Here is a 15,688-nt window from a genome sequence, read left to right as displayed (position 1 = left end):
CCCAGGCGTCTGGGATGAGGCCTGCCCTTCGGGGCTGCTGGTCCGCAGCCCAGAGCCGGGCAGGCAGGATCAAGCAGCGCAGCGGGGCGTATCTGAGGAGGACCGGGGCATGCAGCGGACCTCACACGCGCGGCCTTGGCAGGCGCGGCCCAGCGGTGTTCCTCGGGGTCCGAGCGGACAGCCCGGAGGCTCGGCGCCCCCAGCCCGGGGAGCGAGTGCCGGCCGCGCCGGCCGCCCCCACGTGGCTGCACGGCGCCTCCTCTCCCGGCCGCGCCCCGGGTGGGCGCCCTGAGCAGCGGAAGGGGACAGCGTGGCGGGGACCCAGGGGGCGCGTCCCTGTGGTCCCGCCGCCGCTACGGGCTCTCGGCCAGGGCCGCGGCGCCGCTCGGGACCCGCCCCCAGCGCCTCGCCGAGCCGATCCGGAGCCGGGCCCCGGGCGCCGAGCGGGGCGGGGCCAGCACACGCCCCTCCCCGGCCCGCCCGCCGCTCGCCCCCCGCCCCGCCCGCCCACGTCATGCAGCCTCCCCTCCCGCGCCTGCGCGGCCGCGCGCCCGGCCCGCTCCAGCCGCCGCGCATCCTCGCCCCGCGCCCCGCGCCCCGCGCCCCGCGCCCTGCTCCGCACCCGGCCCGGCGCCCCGCGCCCCTCGCGGCGGCCGGCGCGGCCATGAGGCTCCGGGGACGCGATCCTCGCGCCGCCCCCTCCTCCAGCGCGGGGGCCGGCGACGCGCGGCGGCAGGCGCCCCCGGGGCGGAACCCTTTCGTGCACGAGCTGCGTTTGGGCGCCCTGCAGAAGGCCCAGGTGGGTGTCCGCCGTGAGCCCAGGCCGCCCCGGGCCCGGGGCCGCGCCGAGGCTCAGGGATGCGCGGCCGGAGGGGGCCGGGATGGGGACCTTGGGCGCGGCCCAGCAGCGCGCTCCCCGGGGCCCGCGACCGCCACCCTTCCCTGCGACCCGCAGGGCTCATCGCCCGCCGTCCGCGCCCCATCCCCGGTTCCCGCCACCGGCGCCTGGAACCTGGCTCCGCATCCCCCTTCCCCAGGTCCCCGCACCCGGCTCGTCCCCCTTTCCCCGATCCCTGGACGCCCCCCCGTACCCCTTTTCCCTGGCCCTGCTCCCCGGCCTTGGAGCCACTCCCGGGTGGGTGGACGCCGCGCGGTCCTGGGTCCCGGCGCCCACTCCCGCCGCGTGCAGGCCCCGCGCCGACCGGAGCGGCTCCCCCTGGATGTGAGTTTGTCACTTGATGCGCTTGGTATGTGGGGACCTCGCTGGTCCCCAGAGTCAGTGCAGCAGCGGTGGGGGCGGACCCTGGGGTCCTGGGGTAACTAGCAGAGGGGTTTGGGGGGTTTCTGGCCTGCCCCGGTTCCAAGTTGTCCTGGGGGATCCTGGTGCTTGTCTGGGGCCTGAATGGGTTACACACGAGCAGGTCCAGCCTGGTGAGCAGTCCAGGCGCCTGCTCTCGCACGCTCTGCCTGTGGGCTGCTCTAGCCCTGACTGGGGGGCGCTCAGGGGCGCCCCTGACCATTGGTCCTGCCTCCCCCCCCCCCGACCTGGTGGGCTGCTTCTCTGCCCTGGTGGGACCTCCGAGTGGACTGTGCGGACTCTGCTTGTGAGCTGTGTGTGCCTGTCTGTAGGACTGCTCACAGGCCGGCCTGTCTGTGACTCCAGAACTACCAGTAGGAGGAGCAGAGAGTTCTGGTTATCCCCGGTGATCTAGCTGGTGGGGAGCACACCTCCATCCGTGACAGAGCTTTTTGTGGGGAGATTGGGGCTTTTAACGTGTAGGGTAATTCATCTGAAGTAATGTTAAAGTGAAAAGTTCTTGAAGTCAGTCTAAGGTGGTCATTTCCCCAGACACCTGCCTTTTTCTCTAACTGCCAGTTCGGCGGGCCTGGTGATTGTCAGTGGGGCAGAAACGGCAGATTGCAGGGCGGGGTCTGGGGGGGGACAGAGCGGCAGTCCTCCTGGTGACGTGCAGGGACAGGGCTGTCCCCGCTGGCTCTGGGGCCTGTGCCTGCCCTTGTGGTCCCTGGCGCCTCCCTCTGGGAGTTCTGGGGTGAAGTGGCCCCCTAGGAGGGAGTCCCCTCCGCCCTGGGGGCCCTCATCCGTGTCCCTGCTGGCTGCCCCGTTCCCACAGGTGCCCGGAGGACAGCTCTGTGCTGACCGGGACTGTGCTCGCCACCCCCCGTGGGGTGGGGGGGGTCCTCGCGAGAGCCAGCTGGCTGTCGAGGGGCAGAGATGAGCACCGTGGGCCCCGGAGGCTCCGGCCTGGCCCTTCTCCCCGGCCTGTGGCTGAGGTCCGGGAAGAGCAGGCAGGTCGTGTTCTCACCTCCGGGCAGGGCAGGCATCCTTGGTGCGTCCCTGGTTGCCAGGCAGGGTTGGGACCAAGTCCGTGTTTCTGTCCAGAGGCCTGCGGCGCCAGGCCTGATGCGGGGTGTGCGGTCCACGGACCGTCCCCGTGCCAGTCCGTGGAAACGTTCTGCTTTTCGCCAGCGGCATTCCACACGGCTCTTCCCCTTCGTGTGCTTAGTTGTGGTGGAGTTTGCAGAGCCGACTGGCCTGTCCGCGCAAGGGCAGCCTTCCTCCCCAAATCAGCGCATAAACAGATCCCTCGATGTCCAGGACAACCCAGGGCCGCCCGGAAGCTCGCCTGCCTTCATGCTGAGTTGGGACCGACCCGCCCGGCGCCTGTGTTTACCTGTTGGCCTTTGCTGGGGGGAGGGGCTGCTGCCTGTCTGGGGATTAATGACCCCTGTGCCCATCTGTCACTTAACAGCAGATTTGGTGAGGAGCTTAAGCATCTCTTAGGATGGAAAACAGCAAGTTGAGATCCGAGAGCTGTGACTCGTGGGCCGTCGGGCCCTCGCGTGGAGATGGGGTAGCTTGGCAGTCGGGCAGTGGTCTTTTGCACCCGCCCCCAGGTCTGGGGACTTCCCGCTGGAAGCCCCAGGCGAGCACGCCCCGCAGCTCTGATACTTCCCCATTTCTGAGCCCCTGCACCGGTGTCGCGGAGAGTCTACTTCCTGGACGGCAGCCTGGTTTCCCAAACACCCTGGAACTGGGCCCCAGGGGTCACCAGGAGGGTGAGTCCAGGGCCAGGCCTGTCCGAGGGCCCTGCGTGCAGCCTGATCACCCAGGAGCGGGTGGTCTTGGTCTGATAACAGAGCAGCAGCAGGTATCTGGGGGCTCGTCTGGATGCAGCGTTAGTTGGGGGGGGCCCTCGGGGAGGGGAGTGGGGGCGCTCCACTCACCAGAGGTCTGATTCACATCTGCGGTGGCCCCCGTGCCCCGCCCCCACGGGCACACAAACCAGGCCCCGCCCTCTCCCCCAAGTTTGGGTGCTCCTTGCAGGAGCTTCCCCCACCCTGGGCAACCCGTCCTCCAGCCCCTCCTGGGAACCCCAGGCCCTGCCTGGTTGGGGCGGAGAGGATGGGTGAATGAGGAGGTGGCCTGGCCCGAAGCCCGTGTTCTCGGAGGACTGGTGATACAGCAGCTGGGAGAGAGGGCTGGGGGCCCCCTGGGAGCGCATGTGTCCCGGGGCAGCACGCCCCGCAGCACGCCCCTGGGGGTCGGAGAGGCTCGGCCCTGAGGCCCCGTCACCTTCTGACAACAAGGAGCGCGGCCCTGAGAACCGAGCAGGTGAACAGTCGGGCAGTGTGCCCTCCTCCAGGCTCGGCCCTGAGGCCCCCCGTAATCTTCTGACGACCAGGAGCGCGGCCCTGGGACCCGGGCAGGTGAAGAGTCAGGCCGTGTCACTGCATCCAGGCGGGGGCCGAGGCCAGGCCCCGTGCTGTCCATGGATTCCAGGCCGCGTGCACTGGCTCCGGGCAGATGTCTGACCTGCCCACTTTCTCCTCTGACCCGCCGGGAGCCTCCTGCGACCCGAGCGTCATTTTCTGCAAGGGTCCGCAAGTGAAGCTGAGCTGTGGTTAACGATGAGGAGTGAGGAGGGGGTTCAGGGTGGCGGGCCTCCTCCGTTCTTTTGTTTGGCTGTGCTGGGTCTTGGTTGCAGCCCGTGGGATCGTGTTCCCCACCCGGGGATGGAACCCGGGCCCCCTGCATGGGGAGCATGGAATCTTAGCCTCTGGACCACCAGGGACATCCCGGGGCTTCTCCATAGTCAGGCTACTTTGTCCTGGCAACCCGCACGAGGACAGTCTTCTCTTACCCCCGCTCGCATCTCTGAGTGCTGAGCTAAGCACAGTCAGCCTCACTGCTCCTTTAAAAAGCAGGGTTTTGTCCCCAGGAGTGGACCCCACCCACTTCTCCCCGCAGGCAGGACCGTCTGAGGAGGTGCCCGGGCTGCGGTGCCCGGTGTTCTCAGCAGGGCCCCCACAAGCCCCTGTCACCCAGCTGGACCTGCCCCCCACCCCGGGGCCGTCACCACACGGACAGGCAGGGCCCCTGTCCCCAGCGGCCCGTCCCCAGCGGCCCGGCCCGAGCGGAGTTATCGTGTTCACTGCAGCCTCAGGGCTGGGGTTTCTGAGTTCCGTAAGCCCCTCTGCTCGGTGTGAGTTACTCCAGAAGGAGCCCAGAGGCAAGTGTGTGTCAGGAAACCCCTTGTTGAAACGTGGTCCCGCTGTGTTCCCCGGAAGCCCTCCTCGCCACCCCGCCATCCATGCCGCTTTGCAGTGTTTGCTCATTCACACAGTGCTCTGAGCTTAGACCACCTTCCAACCTGTGAGCCAGTGTGTGTGTGTGTGTGTGTGTGTGTGTGTGTGTGTGTGTGTGTGTGTGTGTGTATGTCACCGTGGCCGAGCGCCCCCCTCACTGCGATCTCAGCCTCCCCCCGGGCCTCTGGGCCTCCCCCCGGGCCTCCGGGCCTCCCCCCAGGCCTCTGGAGCGCCCTCCTTGGGCAAAGTGTCCTGGGTGGTGCTTGGCAGGGCTCCTGGGCAGGGGGGGGTGTCTGGCGGCCTGGGGCCTTAAGAGTCCTTGTTTCCGTCTTGGAGCCGGAGGAGTGACTTCTTTTCCCTAACACATGAGTTGTTTAAACACTGTTTTCTGGACCCTCCCATCCTGGGGGGACACACAGCCGGGCTTTGCCACAGGGGGCTGCACTTGGGGTCCTGAGGTCCGGAGCGGGTCGCCCGGCGGGCCCCAGCCCCGGCCACCCTCGGAGCCCACGCTCGCAGGGCAGCCTCGGTGCCAGGACCACAGGGTGCTGACGGGCTGGGCCAGCCTGGGGTGGGGGCCTCTCCTCTGGGGTCCGTTTGCCCCCCAGGCCGGCTCTGGAGGACGACACTCCCTCGTCCAGAACAAGCGGCACGACCCCCCTCCGTAGCAGTGGGTGTTTCTCCCCAGCGGGGAGTCCGTGGTCACTGCTGCACCCCGCCCCGGCCCGCGGGTCCCTCCAGCTGGACGCCTGTTCCCCCCTCCCGCCAGCTCCCCTCATTCTGCTGGCCGGGGGGCCTGCGACCACCCAGCGTGAAGCGGCCATGTGGGATGTGGGAGCCCGCTCCCCCCAGTTTCCCCACTGCCCCCAGAGGAGTGGCCGCCTGGCGGGGGTCGGGCTGCCCGAACCCCTCCTCCCACTGCCGTGGCCGGGGCCCCAGTGTGCCCGGTGGGCGCGACGTTGCTGCAGCCAAGGGGGCCGAGCGGGGACGTGGGGGGTCTGTCTGCTACTGGGAAGTCCCCGCCTGGGGGTCACCTGCAGCCGGGGGGGTCTCGCTGCTGCGATCAGAGCCAGGATGTGGTTGGGGGGAAACTCCTTGCCGTTGGGGGTGTGGGCAGGATGTGGGCCTGGACCCAGAAATTTGGTTCGGCGCCTCTCCAGCCTGTGGGGGTGGGGTTGAGCTGGGAGGTCCTGGCGGGGAGGCTCCGGGTACCTGAGGGCGGGTTGGTGTAGGGCGTGCCCAGCTGGGAGCCCAGGACCCAGGGTAGGGGGCTCCCACCCCTGCCCTCCTGCTCTGGGCAGGGGTTTGCTAAACAGGCGAAACCCGCAGGAAAGGCTGCAGGTCCAGAACTTGGAGATTCTACTCAAACCCCGAAGGAAGGGCCCTGCACAGCAGACATGTCCCACAGCACCCCGAGATGATGGGGGGAGGGGCTGGTCCGAGCATGTCAGGCCCCTCCTCTGCAGGCAGCTCTGTTGCTGGGCTGTCTCTGCACCCCCATCCCCACCTCCCATTCCCACGGCTCCTGCCGCTGCTGGCCACCTGCCAGGGCACCCACTTCAGACCGTAAAAGTGTGGAAGGTGTGTCCTTAGAGCCCCGAGGGCAGGGATGCCGTCAGGGCCTCATAGGTTGGTAAGCACGGCCTCCGGCGCTCAGACCCCAAGGTGCCCAGCTCCCCCCAGCCCCCTGCTCCCGCCCCCTCAGGGAGACGATCCCTGAGGCTGCGGGACACCCTGGGCCAGAGCTTCTGACATGTCTGTGAGACATGAAGCCTCCTGCATCCATTTCTGCAGGTGAGGCCACGGACCTGTGATTCCAGGGTGTCCTGGCCGCACCGGCCAGCCACCTGTGGAAGCAGCTCAGTGGCCTCTGCGCCTCTGAGCCCCGTCTCTGGGGGACTGTCAGGCCCAGGAAGCCGGCTAGCCTTCCTCCTCCTGCCCGCCCGCCCTCCTGGGCACGGGCGATGCGGGGTGCTGGGCTCGGGGGACCGGGCAGCCTCAGGAGGGCTCCAGCCGGGGGTTAGCTTCACTGCGAATGTCGCGCCCAGAGGGGGCAGGAGTTGAGGTGACAGTCACCAGGGCCTTGGGATGCAGGGGTCCTGAGAACCCAGAGGAACTGAGATTTTGTGCAGAACTTGAGTGAGTTGGGAGAGGAAGGAGAAGGCCTGAGGAGGGTGCAGGCAGAGCCTGGAGGCCAGGCCCACGGGGGCCCTGCCCACCCACTGGCCCGCCCGCTCCTCCAGGCCCAGCCCCACGTGGAGAGTTCTCCCCTTGCTCCTCACATACTTCCTTCCATCTCTGCTTAAATCCCACCCGTTATTATTGTAGAGAGCTTTCTCAGCTGCCCTGGAGACACGAGTCCACGTGGCAGGCGGCTGGCTCATGGTGGCCCCAGGGTTCGCTCCCGCGCAGGCTCCCGTGTCCCAAGCCCTCCAGCCTGGCCCGAGGGCTCTGCCGGCCCCTCCGTGCCTCCAGAGCTGCCGTCTCTGCTGCAGTCCCCCGGACGGCCCCAGCAGTCCCACCACGCTGACTGCAGACCCTGGGGTTGCTTGCCTGACTCCTTTCCCCGTGGACCGTGGGCCCTGCTGCCCCCGGCTGCCTATGGGGTCCGGGAACTCAGGACCTGTATGCGCCAGCCCTCTGAAACCATCGTTTTGGGGCCGTGGGCCAGAGGGGCAGGACTGGCAGATGTGAAGGTGTGATCCCCCCCGCCCCAGACCAGTGGCCAGGGCTGCCCCCACAGCGACCCCACCATCAGCTGCCGCGTGCCAGGAGGGGCGCATGTGGTCGTCCAGGAAAGCCGCTCTGCGGTCTTCTCTCCTGTGGGACAGGTTTGTAAACTCCGTGAGTTACTGAAAGACACCCGTTCTGTGGAAGCCTGCAGCCTGGGCAATCTGCGCTGAGATTTGAGTTGAAAGCTCTTGAATAGAGTGACTGGGATGGTGGGGAAGCTGAGCCTGCCTGAGGGTTTGAAAGAAAAAATAGCTCTTTTAGAAAAGCTATATTTAATTTTAGATTTGAGTGGGAGAGCTCAGAAGAAACAGCTTCTGTACACAGTCAGCATGGGCTCTGAAAGGAGAGTTTTCCCGAGTGGAGGCACAGGTTATCCCCGTAGACACACAGCAGGAGGAAAACCCGAGGTCAGAAGACACTCACACCTTAGTAAGAAAAAGACGGTGAACCCGGTGTGAGTTTGGGCACAGGATTCACCTCTATAGCAGACCCCAGAGGAAGCTCAGATCCCAGCAGGCATAAGGTGCCCGCTCAGCAGGGGCCGGGACTGGGATCCCTGGGCCCCACTGGCCCTCCCCCCCACCCTCGCTCACTGCTGTCCTTGGGCCTCTGGCCACACTCGGCATTTTGTTTGACAGTAAAGGAGAGCCTTACCTGGAGGTCAGATGTGTGTGTGATGAGGTACAGCCAACAGCCTGGGTTCAGACTGCCAGCTCTTTCTGTTTCACTCTTGTTTTCACGTGTTTGAACTATTCGAGTTACTTGTGAGGACTGCTTGTTTGCTATTTGAAAGCAGGGTATGGTTTGAACTGGAAGGCGTTTTACATTTAATAAAGGTGTTTTTACAGACGGGGCAGGCAGAGGGGAGGCATCTCCAGGTCACTTTGGTGGGTTTGCACCTCACTGTCGGGTCCCCCACTGATGCTCCTCCTTTGCTGCTGTGAATTCGGGGGCCTGGGGGTGGGCAGTGCCAGCGGGTGGGACCCCTGGGACCGCCTTTGTCACTGTGCCTCCTCGCAGGAGAACAGTGAGGTTAGCAGACATGTCGCTCTTCTCTCACCGCTGCGTTCTTCAGACGAGTGTTTCCGAGGCTTTGCCCACCTCCTGCCCCGCAAGGCTGGGGTGCAGCCCCACGCTGCCAGGGCATCAGTGTTGCCTTGGCACTTTTAGCATCTTCTGTCCACTCTAATTCAGGAGTCTCAAAAACAGCTGGCTTTATCAGTTTTGATTTGTTTCTTTTTTAATATAAAGCAAAAGTGTTAGTTGCTCAGTCATGTCAGACTCTTTGCGACCCCATGGACTGTAGCCCGCCAGGCTCCTCTGTCCATGGAATTCTCCAGGCAAGACTGGAGTGAGTAGCCATTCTCTTCTCCAAGGGATCTTCTCAACCCAGGGACTGAACCCGTCTCCTGCGTTACAGGTGGATTGTTTACCATCTGAGCCACCAGGGAAGCCCTTTTTATTATGAGTAGCAGCAAAAAAAAAAAAGGTGAATTCCAGATAAGGCTCCTGTGTTTGTCCTGCGTGCTTCGGAGATCTTTGTGCAGAATTTGCGAGTCTCGTATCTAATCTGCTCCTCTCGGGACAGCCTTGAGGTGCCCATGACCAGCTCCTGGGGAAGCGCATGCCAGCCCCGGAATCCACGGCTCGCTTGCCTTCAGCACTGATCCCTAACCCCTGCTTCTTTCCGGGGGTGACCTCTGCCCAGACCACAGTCCGTCCATGTGGGGAGTGGCAGGTGACTCCTCCGGTGTTTGGAGAAGGGCAGGGGCTGGGGGTCTGGCCCCTCACCCTCTGGGGGTCTGGCACGGCCCTTCCCTGGAGCTGATGGGTGCGGGGGTCGGGAGCCCCTGTGGCGCTTTGGGGAAGGCACCCCCTGGGAGGTACCAGCCTAGGGGAGGGGACCTGGGGCCCGAGGGTGACTGCAGCCCCGCGTGCAGGGCGGGGAGGGGTCTGGGCTGCACCTTGGGGTGGGGGGGATGGGATTCTGAATTTGGGGACAGAGCTGGGAGGGGTAGGAAAGAAAGGTATTAAATATGATGCCCAAGTGTGTGTCTGAGGAGCTGGCGGGGCGGGGGGCCCTAGGATGCTGGTTTGCGGTGGGTTTCCAGCGACCCTGTTGATGCCTCTGGAGCCCAGGGCAGCTGGGACAGCAGTGTAGGGACATGGTCCCCGTCAGGCCCACGTCCTGGTCGTGCGGGTGCTTGCTGGAGGGAGGGGTCCTATCCTGGGCTCCCCGGGCGGTCGCTCCTCAGACCCCGGCTTGGCTCTGATCAGCCTCCCTGGCTGGCCTCAGCCTCCCTGCCCATCAGAGCCCGCGCACTGTGGGTGCTTAACCCTGAGGGTGGCCCACACTCCGTCTGCCTGGAAAACCCGCCTCTGAGCCCCGCTCCCCCGGCAGCCTGAGTGCTGGGCGGGGCCGGGCCTGCTTGCCTGCGTCGCACACGTGGTGCCCGCACCGTGTGGGAGGGGGCTGACTGGGGGAGGCTGGTGTGTTTCTGAGCCGCTTCCTGGCGTCCCTCGAGCTGGTGAGCTGCCCCCGCGGCCCCCCTGCCCATCCTGGATTTCCTGGCCAGGAGCCGGGTGGGGTCGCCCGGCTCCTATGTCCTGGGGCCCTGTCCTCCTGGGCTCGGGGAGACCCCGGGTCAGGACGCCTTCTGCCCTCCATTCCTTGGATCCGAGCATCCTAGAGGCGGGCCCAGTGTGCCCCCGGCCCCCATGTTGCCTGTGCAGGTAGCAGCCCCATTCATCCAGGCTTCACCTGCCCCCACCCCGGGCCCCCCGGCCAGGAGGGGTTGGCGCCCTCCCTGCATGTCCACTGAGGTCTGCCATCCTTGGAAACACCAGTCCAGGCTGTGAGGTCGTCCAGCTGGCTTGCAGAGTCAGTCCTGTTTCGTCTCTTACCCGTTCCCCCAAGTGTCACGTTGGGGGGTGTCCTCTGAGGCCCATGTAGCTGGTAGCTCTTCCCCGGGCTGGTCCCTGGCGTCCGTCATGCAGGTGACCCTTGCTGCACCTAGCCCAGTGCTGACCCCGAGGTCTCACCTGCTGCACAAAGGCCCCAGGGTCCTCAAGCCTGGGGCCCAGCCCTGAGCTGTTGCTCCGGGAGCCCCAGGAACACGTGGCCCCGGCTTTCCACTCAGCGTCCACAGCGAGGCTGCGCTTTGGCTGTGTGAGTCCAGGGCCGGCGTGTCTGTGGTCCACACCCACCTGTTGGCTTGCGGACCCGACCCACCGCCCGAGGATGGTCTGTGGTGCCCACAGGCAGATCGAGTGCCCAGTACGTCAGCTTCTATTTCTGTCGCGTGCCGCACAGAACTGCTAAGAGCAGAGATAAGGGCTGGGGACATGGGCGCAGGGCCAGCTTCCGCAGCCAGCGGGCCTGCGTGTGGTCTCGCTGACGTTTTCCTCTCATCGTGGGAGGAGTGCATTGCCCTCCAGCCTCTTGGAGGTGCGTTTCCCTTGGGATGGCGGGATTTCCCCACGCGGTCACGGCCAGCGCTGAGTGGGAAGAGGCCTTCGGGAGGGTCTGCCGTGCCCGCGGGTCAGTGCGCTGATGGGCATCTGGGGCAGCACCGGCCCCCCTGTGCATCCTGACACGTGTCCTGTCAGGGTCCCACGCGCTGACTGGGGTCCCCGGTGGGGGGGGCAGGCACTGGAGGACACAGCCCGCATGGTGCCCTGGGGCCTGCCCTCCCCAGGAGAGGGCGCGGGTCTCTGCAGAGATCTTGTCTCATCGGTAGTACATGGGTGATGCCAGTGACCCCGGCGGCCTGGGTGGGGGGGAGTGCTCCCCGGGCAGGTCTGAGCCGGGCGTTGGGACTGCGGGAGAGCTCCGGACCTGTGGGTTCCACACACTCACCGTGAGCTGGAGGGCGTTTTCCATCCAGAACGAACGTTGTCACTTTCATGGTTCTTACCATGAAAGGTTCTTACCACTTACACAGAGCCAGTGTTTTTGCTTGGGCGACCAAATCGAAGCGCCGCAGGGGAGTGGCTTCAACAGCAGGAGTTTGCCCCTCCCCACCCTCAAGGCTGGAAGTGGAGATCCAGGGTTGCAGGGTTGGTTCCTCCCGAGGCCTCTCCCCTGGGTGTGGTGGTCAGCTGTCTTCCCCTGTCCTCACATGCTTGACCCTCTGTGCGCCTCTGCGTCCTGCCTGCCAGTCACGTGAGATTAGGGCCACCCGCGTGACCGTGTTTACCTTAATCTCTTCTTTAAAGACCGAGCTCCAAAGACCGTCACATTGTAAGGTGCTGGGGGTCACAGCTCAGCCCCTAACACCCCCCGCCTCCGCACCCCCCACTGATGGTCTTTCTGGACCCACTGGCCCCGCTCCCTCCAGCAGTGATCTGGAAGCAGTGCCCCGGTGTCATCATTGCGCCTGTAAAGATCCCGCGTGTATCCGCATCTCAAGGACAAGGACGTCCAGCGGCCACCGTGCGGGCGGTGTCGCCCTTGAAGGCATGGTCCTCTCCTTGGCACTGGGGACGGGCGCTGGGCTCGGCCAGCAGCTGCCTGGTGCTGACTGTGCACGGCCCGCACCCGCACGCACACTCTGTTCAGGGGGTTTGGTTTTTTTCCCGCGCTTGTTTGGGGTGTCTGTGTTTGCTGCTGTGTCCTGTCTTCCGTATCTTCTGGAAACCGATGGCCTGACCTAGAGCTGGAGGGCTTCCATTTCTGTCAGGCTTTCAGGCTACTCTGCCTCTGAGCAGGACCCTCGGCCGTGTGGCCGTCCCTGAAGGGAGGGCTCTGGACACACATGCCAGCCCCTCGTGGGCACGCCCGCCCACCCCTCGGCTGGTGCCACAATCAGAAATGAGTCTCCTAGAGTCACCCAAAGGCAGTCGGTGAGGCTGGGGTGCGTGTGTGTGGATGTGGGCCTGTGCCTGTGTGGTTCCCCCCACACGTGGACTGTTCCTGTGTTCCTGTGGCTCCATCTGCGTGGGGCCCTGGGTCCTTTTGTTGGTAAGTGGGGCCCCGGGTCTGGATAGGTCATCACCAGGACCCGCTGTGCCAGGACTCACGGCGAAGTGTGCTGGCTGAGAGCGGGCGATGCGCCTGCCGCTCTGGGTTAAACGGCTGACTGACCACACGGACGTGCTGGGAACATGCATGCCCAAGTCTGTTCTTGTTGAGCCCATTTTGTTTTGTTTTTTTTTAACACCAAAACCATTTTTTGTCGGGGTGTAGCCACTTAACAGTGTTGTTCAAGGGGAACAGTGAAGGGACTCAGCCATATGTATCCATGTATCCATCCTTCCCCAAGTCCCACTCCCACCCAAGCTGGCACATAACGTTGAGCAGAGTTCCATGTGCTGTGCGGTAGGTCTCTGTTGGTGATCCATTTTAAATACAGCAGCATGTACATGACATTGGGACAGTTTCTCCTGAGCAACCTTTGATAGTTCCCACCAAGTAGCTCAGCCCAGACCCTGAGTGCCTGCCTTGTATGGCCCCCAAGAAGGGTGCCCACACAGTCGACTTGCCACTTTTGAGGAGAGTGGGCTCCTGATGATGGCGGCGGGGCAAGACTGTGGTCTGCGCCTCAGGAGGGAGGTGGGTCCCAGCTTCTCAGGAAGCCAGGCTCTCCTGCACCTGGAGGAGGTGCCCACCTCCTCCAGGCAGTCTTCACAGCCCAGCATGCTTCCTGCCCGCCCGACCCTCCACGGAGCCTAGGCGGGTCTGCACCTCAGGCCACGTTCCCTCTGCACCTGCCTGTCCTCCTCTGTGGGTGGGGGCTGTGTGGTCACTCACACGTCCTCTTCCTGCTGGCTGCACAGCTCAGATGCCAGGCCCGTGTCTCCTTAGGCACACAGAGTGGGCGCAGGGTGCATTCTCCATGGGGCAGACATGCTCACGCGTCACGTCCATGGGAGTGACCGGTGAGCCCTGTTGCATTCAAGACGCTGTCTGCTCATTAACCAGCAACTTCAGCAGTGGCACTTGTCCCAGCTTTGGGGCTGCCCCTCCAGGCCTGGTCATCACCCTCTGTTGGTCCAGATGGACTGGGGTGCTGCCTCTGAGCCCCTTCAGCCTCAGTCCTCAAAGGCCTGAGCTGTGTCGTTCCTCTCTGTCACTTGGAGGAGCAGCCGTCCTGGGTGTGGCTGCACCGTCTGGGCGTGTCGCTGTGCACCCGTGAGCGCGCTGAGCTGATGGCCCACGCAGCCCCTGTCCGCTGCCGCCGTCTGCTCGCGCTCTGGCACAGGCAGCAGCTTGAGGGTCCATTTGTGGGGACACACAGGGGACTCCCCAGGGACCCAACCGTCTGCACCCTGGAGGGGCTGGCAGCACAGGTCGTAGGAGGAAAACGTTCGCAGCACAGTCCCTGGCGGGCCCTGGACTGTCTCCTGGGCAGGTAGCCCGAGAGGCGGGGCCAGTGGCAGAGGAGGCGGGGCCAGGCAGACCAAGAGGTGGGGCCAGTGATCAAGAGGCGGGGCCAGGCAGCCCGAGAGGCGGGGCCAATGATCAAGAGGCGAGGCCAGGCAGCCCGAGAGGTGGGGCCACTGGTCAAGAGGCGGGGCCAGTGGCCGAGGAGGCGGGGCCAGGCAGCCCGAGAGGCGGGGCCAGTGATCAAGAGGCGGGGCCAGGCAGCCCGAGAGGCGGGACCAGTGATCAAGAGGCGAGGCCAGGCAGCCCGGGAGGCGGGGGCAGTGGCTGAAGAAGCGGAGCGTCTGCCTTCTATTTCTCTGCAACGAAGTTACAAGATAATAGCAAGGGTGCAAAAGGATATAATATTTAACCTAAAATTTAACGGGAAAGAAAGCCTATGTTTTAAAACTAGTGGGGTTGAATTTAAGTACTTATAGAAAGTGGCGTTTTCTGTGTGAATTGGGGGAGATAAGGTATTTCTGAAAATAATGCTCCAGGCTCTTCCCTCAAGAAGTTAGAACAGCAGAGTAAATATGAGTGGAAGAGAGAGGCGCCTGTGAGGTCCAGAGTTCATACGGCTGGATGGTCACAGCAGACACGAGGGACAAGCTGCACGGGTGGTTCTGTGAGCAGGTTAGTAGAGGAGGGGCGAGTGTGTCCTCTCAGCCTGAAACGTCTTAGAAGCACAAATCGCGCGAACCACACACCGGGGATCAGGGCAGGGCTCGTGTAACTCCAGGGCAGCGGCTTCACGCGATGACCCTGACGGTGAATGACGGGAAATCCACTGGGAAGAGCACCTGCCAAGGACCCGCAGAAACTTCCTCCCAGGTGAAAACGCTGAAATAGCTCCAGAAAGTGAGAAATCCAGGTAAACAGCTTGAAAGCATGGGAGCAGCCATCGGAACGCTCCGTAGGAATTCCCCCAACAAGGCGGGCTGGTGTCTGGCATGTGTCCTGGCTGCAGGACTCCCCTGAGGACGGCAGGGTGGAGGCGGTGACCAGGCTGGCCTTCCAAAGGCGTGTCTACAGACTCAGCGAGGCCTTCAGAGAGGTGCTTCCCACTGCTGGAGCCGAGGCTGTGACAGAAAATCCGTGAGTCATGAGGACAGCGTGACAGACGAGCACATCATCACCCCGCAGCACACGGGGATGATGTGCAGCAACGTGCACCCCTTCATGTTGACCCCAGAACAGGACCCTTAGAAATGTGGGATGGGGGGCACCTTCCCACTGATGTGGTCCTGGACCGGGACACACCCCCTACTTAACAGGAAGCGTGCCATGACGGAGCTGGGGTCACCGCCCCTGTTCCACCTTGTGCTAAACCTGGAGGTTCGTCCGGGGGCCTCCGGCTCCTGGAGGGCAGGGAGAAGCAGTTCAAAGTCACTGTGGTTACTGAGTACAAGTTACCAAGTGCAAGTTACTGTGCTTGCTTTGTTGTTATGAACAGAGAGCGGGAAGGTGAGGAGTAAAGTGAAAAAGCCATTAATCTTGCAGACATCTCCTGGAAGGGCCAGTCGTGGGGAGGGCTATGTTATTTCCTTCCTTCCTGTAGCCTTCCACAGGTGGGCAAGGTTCCGCGAGTCAGGCCCTTATGTGTGGACAGAATCCTTTTAGTGAACAAAAGCAACAGGAAGCAAAGGTTAAAGTAATAAAACAGGTCCGACGGGGTGTCAGGATTGGCTCCCTTAACAGCAGCACGTGGAGATGGGCCACACCGGCTGCGGGCAGTATAGGACACTTCTGGCTGTTGGGCACCCGGAACGTGGCGTGTGTGATTGAGATGCGCAGTGTCTGGATCCCCGGACATGACGGTAGAGAAAGTAAAGTGGCTTGTGCACACTTTGTCCTAAGTGCCTGCTCAGATGATGGAATTTCAGGGGTGTTGGCTTAAATTAACTGCGTCTTGAACTGATTTCATCACCTTTGTGTTTTTAAACGCGGCTGCAAGAGAAAGTAAAATGACACAGGCGGCTT

The 15,688-nt window shown here is 63.8% G+C and overlaps 1 protein-coding gene across 1 annotated transcript in view; it reads left to right on the top strand.

Moving 5' to 3' along the window:
- The first annotated feature begins 581 nt into the window (after window positions 1-581).
- LPCAT1 (lysophosphatidylcholine acyltransferase 1) overlaps window positions 582-15,688 on the top strand; it is a 39,178-nt gene continuing 24,071 nt past the window's right edge. The window contains exon 1 of the mRNA XM_065905567.1: window positions 582-799. Coding sequence (XP_065761639.1) covers window positions 665-799 — 135 coding nt within the window. The 5' untranslated portion in view covers window positions 582-664. The remainder of the gene's footprint in view (window positions 800-15,688) is intronic.

This window comes from Muntiacus reevesi, chromosome 14, assembly GCF_963930625.1.
Source record: "Muntiacus reevesi chromosome 14, mMunRee1.1, whole genome shotgun sequence".
Lineage (NCBI taxonomy): Eukaryota > Metazoa > Chordata > Mammalia > Artiodactyla > Cervidae > Muntiacus > Muntiacus reevesi.
This window is presented reverse-complemented; position numbering and strand designations above follow the sequence as displayed.